The sequence below is a fragment of the Austrofundulus limnaeus genome, unplaced genomic scaffold (assembly GCF_001266775.1).
Source record: "Austrofundulus limnaeus strain Quisiro unplaced genomic scaffold, Austrofundulus_limnaeus-1.0 Scaffold541, whole genome shotgun sequence".
Lineage (NCBI taxonomy): Eukaryota > Metazoa > Chordata > Actinopteri > Cyprinodontiformes > Rivulidae > Austrofundulus > Austrofundulus limnaeus.
Window position 1 is genome coordinate 278,274 of NW_013952943.1, and position 12,060 is coordinate 290,333.

Below are 12,060 nucleotides of genomic sequence, written 5' to 3' on the forward strand. Positions count from 1 at the left end.
GCGTGCGGTCGCCCTCTAGTGGGCATAAAAGTGTGCGTCAAAGTATTTTACTTATTTATTTTGGTAATCTACTTTAAGTACAGTACCTACTGTCAATGCAAATAATTAGATAATGACAACTAAATAATTAGTTAAAATAAAAATGGTCTTTATTTTATTTTTTTTACACAGTTTATATTCTAGTTTGTATTCAAAAATTTCAAAATTGTTAACCAGTTAAAATATACAATGTGAATTAGTGTGACGTATGGAATATTTAATTCATATTTCAATTTATTCAGTTAATATTTTAACTCTAAATACAAGGAAATTGCAACTTTAATTTACAGAAATAAAATCTCAAATGAACATAAGAACCTTGTGCGAGCGTCTTTGTGTTTAAGCTTGTGAATGCTCGAGCTGGAAATGGATGCACAGCTTTCTGGCAGACAGAGAGAGACAGTCTGTGTTTGTGTAAATATTCAATATCCCCAATATGGCCCCTTCAATTTCTGTGTGGTTACACAGCAGAATGTGAACAGCTGGTGTTTGCATCTCTTTGTTTGTGATTCTTGTCAAKTTTACAGCATTTTTTTTGCATGTGATTCAGTTATTATTAAAAACGCCAAAAATTAATAATGACATAATGTGACAGTATAATGGTTTGCTGTAGGTTGATGACTACTTGTATTAAGTGAAGGACTGTATGAAAATCAAACGAGTCTTGTTTTCTTTGGTTGAATCATATAACTCTTCAAACTTCCTGTTGTAATGATTTTATTTATCTGAACAATTATTCTGTATACATCATAAAGACAGTTGAATAAAAATGCATCCAAACACATAAACTGAAACATACAGTGCAAAAACTTTAGTGCAAAAGCCAAGCAACCRCTGCAATGGCGCCATCTGGTGGTTGTTCCTATTCATTACAAGCATCAAATCAGAACCATTTCTTTGCAGATGGGTAAGGTAATATAAAAGACAAAAAAAGGCCACATTCTCTCATAAAATATCCAAAAAGAGTCTAACTTCAAACAATACTTGCCCACTTTAAGTTATTATTATCACGTTAGAGTTTGTCTTAAGTAATATACAATTAATACAACAGAACAAGAATTACAAAAATTGTAAAAGCATGTAAAAAGAAAAAAGCTACTTGTAACATTTGCAAAGGCACTTTATCGTTTTTCCTTCAAATGCAAGAACATTTTCACAGTTTCAGACATTTTATTTCTGATTTTTTATTCATTACATCGCCCATATTTGCAACTGATTTGATTTATTGAGTGGTAGTTTATTGTGTAATTATCTGGATACTTGAGATGTGTTTGGATTGATTTGCTTTCAAATAAAACAACTCCTAAAGTCCCCTCGCACCGATGTCCTTGCGTCATGCCCATCTGATCCCTTTCTTTGTTCTTAAAGCATAAAATGTGCAACAGTCAGGTACCACACCTGTTACCCTGTTTTTAGTCGTCATTGTTTTTTGCAGTTTGAGTTTTTTTTTTCAAGCTCTAGGATATAAATTCTGCTCATGTAATGCTTCCAGAATCTTCTCAAAAATGTCAGCGTCTCTTTTTATTGTGGACATGTGATTCATCTCTTTTGGTCAAGAGTCAGACCTCAGAATCAGAATTTGTAAGGTTAGTCAGACTGTTTTTTTAGAGTAAATTCTGATGTAGTTTTGCGATTATCAAGGAAATGAGGCTTCAACTTCAAAAATAAGTCCAGTTATTTTGTTTTTGAAGAAGAAACTTTACGTTTTAGTATTTGTTCTGTTGAAACTTGTATTTCTGTCTCCCGTTTGTCTCCGAACGTCCAGACCTTCCTCCTCCCTCCGTGCGTTCAGCTTCTCCACGTTAAATCTACACTGCCAGGTCGTCTTGGCGAGCCCGGCTGCTGGTCCCGCTGGACTTGCTCAGACGCCGCTTGTCCTTCAGGTACCCGTGGTGCGGCGGAGCCGGAGGGGAGCAGTTGTTGGGGAGCTCTGGAGGCTCCTGCTCGTATTTCATCCTCAGGAAGTCCTCCTCGTCCTCCAGGTTGTTGCAGCTGCGGTGCCGCTCCGTGGCCAGGTTGAGCGAGTTCTGCTGCAGCGCCATCCTGGTGTTGAAAGGGTGAGCRGTCATGGAGGTCATGGGGCTCATGGAGCTCGGGGCTGCCAGGCAGTGGTCAAAGTCCGGGGGTGGGGTGCGGGAGGCCGAGGCTCTCGGGTGGCTGTTGGACTCCAAGGCTGCGGACACGGTCACAGCTCTGTGGTTGTTCTTCTGGGCCGTCTGGTCGCTGATGCACCTCTTGAGGCTTTTCCAGCCGAGGTGGTAGAGCTCCAACACGGACAGCAGGAGAGACACGCCAGCCACCACCAGCATAAAGACGATGAAGACGTTCTTCTCCGTGGGTCGAGACATGTAACAGTTTACGGGGTTGGGGCAGGGCCACGCCTTGCAAAGGTACAACGCCCTGAGGAACACCCCGTAGATCAGATACTGCACCACGATGAAGATCACCTCCATCGCTGTTCGGATCACGATGCTSAGGACGTAAGTCTGCAGCAAAGCTCCCTTCAGGTGAAGACGGCCCTTCCCCTCAGAGCTAACCTCCTTTTTGCTCTCATTCTGCTGGAGGTACTCCTTCTCCTCCTGGAGGTCTTCTCCACCGTCCACCCTKGCCTCCTTTGCCTCCTGCTCCCTCCTCCTCTTCTTCTCCTCCATGCGCACCATGTGCATGGCRTGGCCCAAGTAGATGAGGGACGGCGTGGAGACGAACACGATCTGCAGGACCCAGTARCGGATGTGGGCGATGGGGAAGGCGCTGTCRTAGCACACGTTGGTGCAGCCGGGCTGCTGGGTGTCGCACAGGAAGTCGCTCTGCTCGTCGCCCCAGGAYGACTCCGCCGCCGTGCCCAGCACCAGGATGCGGAAGATGAAGAGGATGGTGAGCCAGACCTTGCCGACCGAGGTGGAGTGTTCCTGGACCTCCTCGAGGAAGTTCCCAAGAAGACTCCAGTCCCCCATCCCTGCCTACGACCGTAGTGCCCCCCTGAGAGACAGAGACTCAAGAAGCGAGGCGGGAAAGGCGAGCAGASGGGATAGAAGAGTTTTGAACACTGAGATGGAGGACAGACAAAGAAGAGGAGACAAAAGGGAATACAAAAATCAGTTAAAATGCCCGGGACATGCTTATCCTTCAAATACAAAAAGTCAAAGAAAGCATCTTTATACTTAAGAAAATTGACATAGTACACATGATTTTACCCGTTTTGTCACATAACTGGTCTATTTTCTTTTGAATTGGGTTCAGCCAAAGTGAAACAGGAAGTGACATCAAAGGAGAACTCATTAATAAATAAACTCGCTCGTCTCTGTTCATTAAAACAATTTTTAAAAATTTAACTCCTCTCTCTTTGATAGTGACTAAAAATAATCTAAAGGAACATCAAATTCGTCTGTGTTGTTAGCTTTCGTAACGACGCTCTGTTTACATGCTGACATTCCCCTTTGACATCACTTCCTGTCTCTTCACATGTAAATATCTCATCAACCGTTCATCTCAGCAACGTGAAATTTGTTTTGCAACACGTTATCTYCCCAAAAATRCATYCATGTTTATTACAAAAAWTTGACGTCACAGGCACTTWAAGGACTCATGTAGGTCWTTTACGTCCCTGCTAAATAAAATGACACAAGGTGGGAGTTGRAGCTCAGTCTGACATGAGACTTCYAAGTGTTCCCAGTAGACCCAGGTCTGAGCAGTATCCTCCCCCACCATCAGAACCACCTCAGCACCAGACAGCTCCGCCGCTTTCATCACCCGAGATCAGATGAGACAATAAAAAAGTCAATCATCGAACTCTGACCTAATGTATCCTGGTGCCAAGAGCACATATCATCTATCAGAGGTTCTCAAACTGGGGTCCTAGGGCGTCTGGGGGTCTGTGAGCTGAATTTGGGGATCCTTAAAAAATTATAGTAAACTGTTAATTTTGTTTATCATTTTAAAAAAAATAAGGGGAACAACGCACCAGTAAAACAAACATCCTCAACCAAACAAGCGTTAATTATTCCCATGGCATTTAGGGGTTAAAATGGTATTAAATCACTTTTAAGTCAGCATAAAGTTTATGAGGGGGTCCCCTGTAAGGGGTCCTCAGACCCAATAAGTTTGAGAAACCAGTTCAGACTGCTTCCCCACCGGAGTGGTGACATTCCACATCCCTAAACCCAGCTTCTGTAGCGGAGGATTAGACCACCCACAGGTGGTGAGCCCATGGGAAGGGGGATCCACGTTGCCTCTTCAGGTTACGCCTTTCCCGGCTCCATGGACCCGGCCACCAGCGTGCCCCACCTTCAGCCCTGGCTCCAGAGTGGGGCCCCGGTGATCCTAGCGAGGGAACATCGTTTCCACTGATATTACTCATCATGAGGGGTCTTTTGGCTGCATTTTGTCTGATTCCTCACCTAAGACCTCTTTGGGTGACTCACCCAGGGACATGAAACTCCTGATAACAGCTCCTATCCTCGGGACACTCAAACCCCTCCACCACGATGAGGTGGCAGCCCAGGAAGGGAGAGGAGGGAAGAAATGGCAACTTAAATAAAACCATTACTGTAGGGAAATGATTAATTATCATATTACACGGTTTGAAATTCTCTCCTCGTGATGCAACAGACAGAGAGGTTAATCAAAGCTGCAAGACTTTGTCCTTTTTCGTGCTGTGACCTGGTCTGAGCTGCCTGCAGACTTTCCTCTGAATAATAATAATAATAAAAAAAGAAAATACATTGTTGACAATGAAACCCTCCTACAGATCTCCGGGGAGGAGTTAATCAGATTTCTTSATCTTCGTGCTTTAAGTATTTGTGACAGTTCGTATCTGGACTCAAACATCAGTGAGAGCCAAACATGGCAGCAACAAGATGGTGAGTCTCAGCCAAGGACAGCCCTATAAGGCTCTACACCAGACAGCTTTATGGGTGGTACCTATCACCCCCATCATTGAGAGATTAGGAAAACCCATCAAGGGTGTGACCTCTGACCTCTACTTGCTGCWTGGGCTTGTGGCTACTTGAGGGTTTCGCAGCGTAATGATGGATGAGCTGTGAAAGAGAAGGGCTGCAAGCAATCGGGTCACATATTTTAAGTTACTGCCTTACTTGGTAAAGAAAATGTTCTTAAAAGGTGTTAATGATGTCTAACGTGAAGAGATCACAAGAATAAATCACAAGAAGTGAAAAAAAACAGCAACTTAATGCTTCTTTTACCAACTTGTGCATCTTTCTGAATGTAATCCATTAGTGGTTCCTWCTATAGTAACAGTTCAATTACCTGCGTGAGGAGCTGAATTATTAATACAAATGTTCTTCTTAATGTGCACCACGTTCCCCCAGAGGCTGATTCTGATCAATTCTTCTGTCAAAGTTTTCCTTTGAACTTTGGCTGCTTTTCTGTCCAGTTCATGGAGCTGATCATGACAAGATATGAGGTAAGTGTTAAAAATGAGGACAACGAACAAGTGGAGGACCACAGTATCAGGTATAAAAACAACATAAATAAACTACAATAGATGAATAATATTATTTTATTTTCAAACTTTATTCATTCCATAAAAAAACAAAATTCTATGTACAATAAAAAACAAAATACAAATAAAATGAATGGTGGCAGAGAGAAGAAAAAAATCTTATAATATCTGCCCCTTTTTTCTTAATTATAAATTAAAATTAWAACAATCTTCAGTTAACAAAACGTCGAATCAGAACAAGTTGAATGGCTACATATTAATCCATTTCAAACGTAATTTCTGAAAGACAAGTCTTTAAGAAACAGAAAAAATCCAGCCAAGTTCAGAGAGAATTAAACATACTTTAGTAGTGATAAATTTATGGCTTTTYGAAGRGAAATGGATTTGTTTCAAACAGCCGTTCAGTTTTCAGTGGTTGTTGACGTCATTATGTACGTCCTACATCACTTTGAACAGACGTACTGTACTGCATGTGAGTACAGTACCATGTGAGGAGTGTGTGTCTGCGTCTGAGGAAGAAACCATGARGAAAAACAGAAAAGAACGTCTCACAATTATCTGTCATTTGTTTTTTTAAGATCCATTTAAAAGATTTGGATCGTTCACATCTCCAACCATCATCATGTAGCTTATTAAGAACCACCTTGTTGGTTCTAAAATAATATTTCTTTTTGTCAAACAGCGTTTTTGATATTTTCCAGAGATAGGAAAACATTGTGCCTTTGTGAAAAGCTGCGACTCAAACTCACCCATCAGCCCTCAATGACTRTAGACCTGTTGCCCTGACATCCCACATCATGAAGGTCCTAGAGAGACTCCTGTTGACCCACCTGAGTAAGCAAACAAGCACACATGCAGTTTGCTTATCGTCGTGGAGTTGGAGTTGATGACGCCATCAAACACCTGCTTCAACAAACCCACTGTCATCTGGACAAAGCAGGCAGCACTGTCAGGATCATGTTCTTTGATTTCTCCAGTGCTTTTAACACAATTCAGCCTGAGTTGCTTTGTCTGAAACTCCAGAAGGCTCCGGTGGAGGCCTCAACAATCGCCTGGATCAAAGACTACCTGACAAACAGACCACAGTTTGTGWGACTGAAGGACTGTGTGTCTAACCATGTGGTCAGCAGCACAGGAGCACCACAGGGAACTGTACTCTCACCATTCCTGTTCACACTGTACACTTCAGACTTCCAGCACAAGTCAGACTGCTGTCATCTACAGAAAKACTCAGATGACTCTGCAGTTGTTGGGTGTATCAGAAATGGACAGGAAGCTGAGTAGAGAGAGCTGGTGGACCGCTTTGTGACATGGTGTGGGAACAATCATCTCATCTTGAATGTGAACAAAACAAAGGAGATGATTGTAGATTTCAGGAGAAATAGTGCTAGATCAAACCCTGTTTCCATCATGGGAGAAGAAGTGGAGGTGGTAGAGGAATATAAGTACCTGGGTGTTCATCTGGACAACAGACTGGACTGGAGACTCAACAGTGAAGCAATCTACAAGAAAGGACAGAGCAGACTGTACTTCTTAAGGAAGCTGAGATCCTTCAATGTCTGCAGCAAGATGCTGCAGATCTTCWACAAGTCTGTTGTTGAGAGCGTCATCTCTTCTGCCATCATCTGTTGGGGCAGCAGCATCAGAGCCAGGGACCTAAAAAGGCTAAACAACCTGATAAAGAAGGCTGGTTCTGTTCTGGGGATGACTGTGGAATCTCTGGAGATCATGGTGCAAAGAAGGATTTTACATAAAATCAAGAACATTGTGGACAACCCTGACCATCCTCTTCATCAGACTGTCRTAGAAAGACAAAGTGTCTTCAGTCGGAGGCTTCTTCAACTTCGCTGTAATACAGACGCTACAGAAGATCTTTCCTGCCCACAGCCATCAGCATCTACAATAAGTTTTTAGTTAAATGAGTTACAACAACACCTAATTTCCCTCTGGGATCAATAAAGTGTTTTTGAATTGAATTAACTCACAAAGTTAGTAGCAGGTTACAAGCTCTTTAACTAGCTGTTAGCTAATCCAATTAAAAAGTACTATAGTTCTTGAAGGTTTCTGGTTGGTTCTTCAACGCAATGGTCAATTCACAAATTTCAAAATGTTTTTATGCCCAAATGTTTCAAAAGTCCAAGTCAAGCATGTTGAAAACATCCTCCACAAAACATGTCTGCAAATGATCAGGCGCTGGCTGAAAATGAGCAACAAAGCAGCCACATTTAAATAAAAAGTACTAAAAATATAAGTTTGAAATACCCTCAGACAGCCCGTAAATTGATAAAGACCATTTAAAAAAATTGCAAGTATCTGAATCATTTGATGCACATTATAACGAAAYAAATAAGAGAAATCTCGAGACAATTAGTTGGCCGCTTCATGGGAATAAAACATTAATGTGCAAGTATTTAGCTGCATTTTTCTATTTATCCACACAGGGCTGATGTGTTGCAGCTCTCCCAACCATGCAGGTCCCACTCGGGGAACCGGATTAGAGAACTGCACAGATAAAACTGTTGATCTGCTTTAAATCACACTGACTCAGATCCTGAAGCACAATAGCAGGAGGTTACTCRTTAAAACAGTAATAGTTTTATCAGCTGAAACTCTCAGCCTGTTTTTCTTTCTCCACCTTTGTGGACACTGAACACATCTCTGTGGACGAATAAAATGTCAGCTCTGTGATCATCTCTTTTGTGTTTTGAATAAAATTAAATATGGCACGTCTTTAAAAGCCTTCACAAAAGCAGGCGATACAAATGAATGCCTTTTAAGAATATTGTTTCACATTTAAAATATTTTATAAACTTRTGATAAATGCATTATGTTAACCTCTAAACTTAAATAACAGTACTATTTATGTTGCTGCTTTTAGTTTAGACAACAACAATAAACTACAGAGTACTAATACAKAAAATTAGGCAGATAAAGCGGACTTTCGAGGGACTGCAAAGAAGTAAAAGTCTCTGTCCTTTGGCTACCTGTTCCTGCTTTCAGAGGAAACAATCTCAGACATTATGATTTCCGTTTACAGCAAAAGGAGCCAAGTTAATAAAACATCCGGGAGGGAGAGGGGGCAGAGGTTACAGTTCAGCTCTGCCAGTGACACACTGACCACTGCTTGTTTACCTCAGTGGTCAATTAACAGAAATAATGAACTGTTTGATAATTAGGTGTTCAGAATGTGAAACGGTACAAAACCATTTATAACCTATTTGATATAAAAATAATCAGAAATGATCAATTCTGTGTTTATATCCTGAACACTGATGAATTAAGAGCTCCATCAAAAAATAACTGCAATAAAAATGATGTAAGAAATTACATATTTTCACCACTATGAAGTCAAATTTAATAATAATTAAATTTAGTCTCTGTTTTGGAGACCTTAAATATATTTTTTACTATTAGATAAAGTACTTGGAAATAGCTGAGGCTGTTTAAATATATGTCACAACAGCCTGCCGTAAACCTCCAGTGTTGCAGCCGGAGGTGATGAGAGAAGCAGGAGCTTCTTTACTGAACCTGAGGCGGCTCATGGGGCTTTCTGCAGACACAACAGGAAAAAAGTTGTGTTTCCTTGTTCCTGAATATATCCTCCAGTCTGTGGGATTCTCCTTTGTGTCGCCTCAGAGGGCTGTGACTCTAATTTAGGAATCTGTGAGGCTTTGTGGGGCAAGGCTTTAAAAGCTCTGTGTCATGTTTTTATCACTGTTCTGTTTTACTAAAGAAACATGCTTCCTGATTCATTTTGTGACGTCAACATTAGCCAGTTGCCCCTAAAGCAGAGTATGAACACCCAGGTAAGATCGAGGTCAGATTGAAATGTTTCTGGACCTTTCAGTCTTAAGTCCTGTTTGAGAACTGATTCACTGATCAGAACACACCTCTGCTTCTGAGCTAAGTTGGTTTAATCTGATTATCTTGCCTCTCACTATTATRCATGTTTGCATTATCACCAGGAGAAGAACTGTGAAAAGGCTGTTTTGCGTGGTGTGTATAAGAACATGCATAGAGAAAACATTTTCAGCAACACATTTTTTGCACAATGTCTATTACTTTACTGTTAATTTTATATGACAAAAAACACAGGCATAATTAGCAAGGGGGGTTAGGGGTTTAGGGGACCCCCACAAGAATTTGATCCAGTCAATATGAACCCCAAATAAAATGACATCATTTCCTCAAACACAATAGGAATGAACCAGTTAAGACAGATGCAACTCTCTTGTTGTCTTTATGTAACTTTGAACTGATTTAAATATTTAAGATGTCATATATGTACATTTCAGCATAATTGACATGCAGGCTTTTACATCATACCCCCCGCAATGGTAGAACTACATCATGCCCTTGWGTAAAAACATTATTAAGCTTACTTATTTCTCTAATAACAGCTGTAATTTCTAAGACTTATATTCTAAAAAGACAAATGTCACATTTTCTCACCAGTTTTCCTATCAGTTTGTGTGCACAGGAGGTGCAGATGCAACATTTTCCAGTGTATTGTTTGTGGGAAATCAACAGAAAACATAGGACATTTTATTAAAGCTTGCTTTTAATTTACCTCATCTCATAAGATGAACAGGATCAAAAGATGTCAGAGAAAATACTCTAGATTAAAACCGTCTGAACCAGTTCTGCTGAATACTTCAGTCTGAAGTACAAAACGTTTTTACTTTTTGCATAATTAAAAAGCTTTTAGTGATTTGATTTAAAAGCATCATGAACAAACAAATGTAAGTATAACTTGGTTCAAATATTAATGTTTACAAGCAACGAGTAAACCTTTTTCACAGTTTTACATTAAACATTATCTTTACCTTGTTAATATTGGAAAACTTTGTATTGCATCATATTATATATATATATATATATATATGTATGTATAAATAACNCTTTGTATTGCATCATATTATATATATATATATAAATCCATGTATGTATAAATAACAAATAAATAACAGAAGATTTGTCTAATTATGCATGTTTTGTGCTCTCATATTATTTGGTAAAAGTCAGGAAGCAAGTTACAGCCACCAGTTTGATTTCTTGATAATTTATTGCTGTTTTAAATGATATTATACGTGCTTTTTTTATTTGTTTTGTTTGTGTGTGTTTTGCTCTGTTTTAATAAAGCTTATTGTGTTACACTTTGTTGTATGAAAGATTCACAGATAAAGTTTGATAGATATATTGATTGAACTCAAACAAAGGTTTTTAGTGGGTTTATCCTTAACAAAAAGTCGTATACCACAAGTACATGTCATACTTCACAGTATAGTTCCTAAAGTGTACTTTTACTTTTAGCCAAGTAGGTAACAAACTTTAAGTTTATCTCTGATAAGTACAGAAAGAGTAAATTGAAGATTTACTCTCTTTTATTGTTTTGTTTAAATATATAATAAAAGTATATAAATATGCATGGCAGATCAATAGTTTAATGTCACGACCAGAACTGAAATGTTTTTAGAAATTTCAGTAGCAACATCCAGACTAAAATATTTATCTTGATGATTAAAGCTGCTTAATTTTCCAGAAGTCACATTTTGCAGATTCTACATATAAAAAGTTATATTTGCAGRTCAGCATCTGAAGCTCACCGCTGTTGTCTCAGGAGTGCAGCAGCTGTTTTGGATGCTGGATATCCCTCCCAGGAGGAATTATAAGTAACAATGGGCATGTTTAAGTTTAGCAGCACTGGGCACACGTGAGTTAGGAATAGACAACAGATCTTCTGCTGAATGAGGGGCAGGACATGTCCGGTGAATGTGAGTCACCTGTTGCTGCCCTGCAGAGCAGCGCGGCTCTCTGCTGCCGTACATCAGTCACAGGGAGCAGCGGGCCAACGTGCTGCTACCTTACATGGCCGTGCGGCTCTTCAGCTGCCCTCCACTGTACACAGACCCACAGTTCTGTTCGCAGAGATTGTTTAGCTGTGCGTGACGAGACGCTGGAACATTTAGAGCTGCAAGGTGTCTCATCGGGGGGAAATTCACACGAATGCATTCCAGTCTAAAGTTATAGAGCTCTGACACATTTTAATCTAAGTTTAGTTTGTTTATTACATGTTTTATGCATGAACCAGCTATTGGACACATTTTTACTTTTTTTCCATTTTGCTTTGCTGGTTTAAAAGAAAATGGCATCTGTTCTAACAACTCAAACAAGATTTTTTTCCTTGAAAAAATAAACACATCTGTGAAAAAAAAAGCCCTAAAACGTCTATATTTTACCTATCAGGTAAAAAACACAATTCCTAATACTAAATATATACTAAAAGTCATTTTATCATTTTAGTCATTTTATCACTGGGCAGCATTTCAGGACAGTGGTCAGGGCTAGCAAGAAGGTTGCAGGTTTGCTTCCTTTTCTCTGTTGTGTGTGCATGTTCTACATGTGCACATGTGGGTTTTCTCTGGGTACAGACCAAAAACACACACACTGTACTTGCACAATGACATAAGTAGGCACCAGCTGAAAAGGAAAGTGTAGGTAAAAAAAAAAGATGGCTAGATGTTTATTCATTGAGTCGACATGAGTTTATTGAGAATTTT

At 39.9% G+C, this 12,060-nt stretch overlaps 1 protein-coding gene across 2 annotated transcripts in view; it reads right to left on the reverse strand.

The window, feature by feature from the left end:
• Nucleotides 1-797: 797 nt before the first annotated feature.
• The window catches only part of gja5a (gap junction protein, alpha 5a), a 13,853-nt gene continuing 2,590 nt past the window's right edge, over nt 798-12,060 (reverse strand). For both annotated transcript variants that reach the window (XM_014026305.1, XM_014026306.1), the window contains exon 2: nt 798-3,085. In XM_014026305.1, the coding sequence (XP_013881759.1) occupies nt 1,848-2,993 (1,146 nt within the window). In that variant the 5' untranslated portion in view covers nt 2,994-3,085 and the 3' untranslated portion in view covers nt 798-1,847. The remainder of the gene's footprint in view (nt 3,086-12,060) is intronic.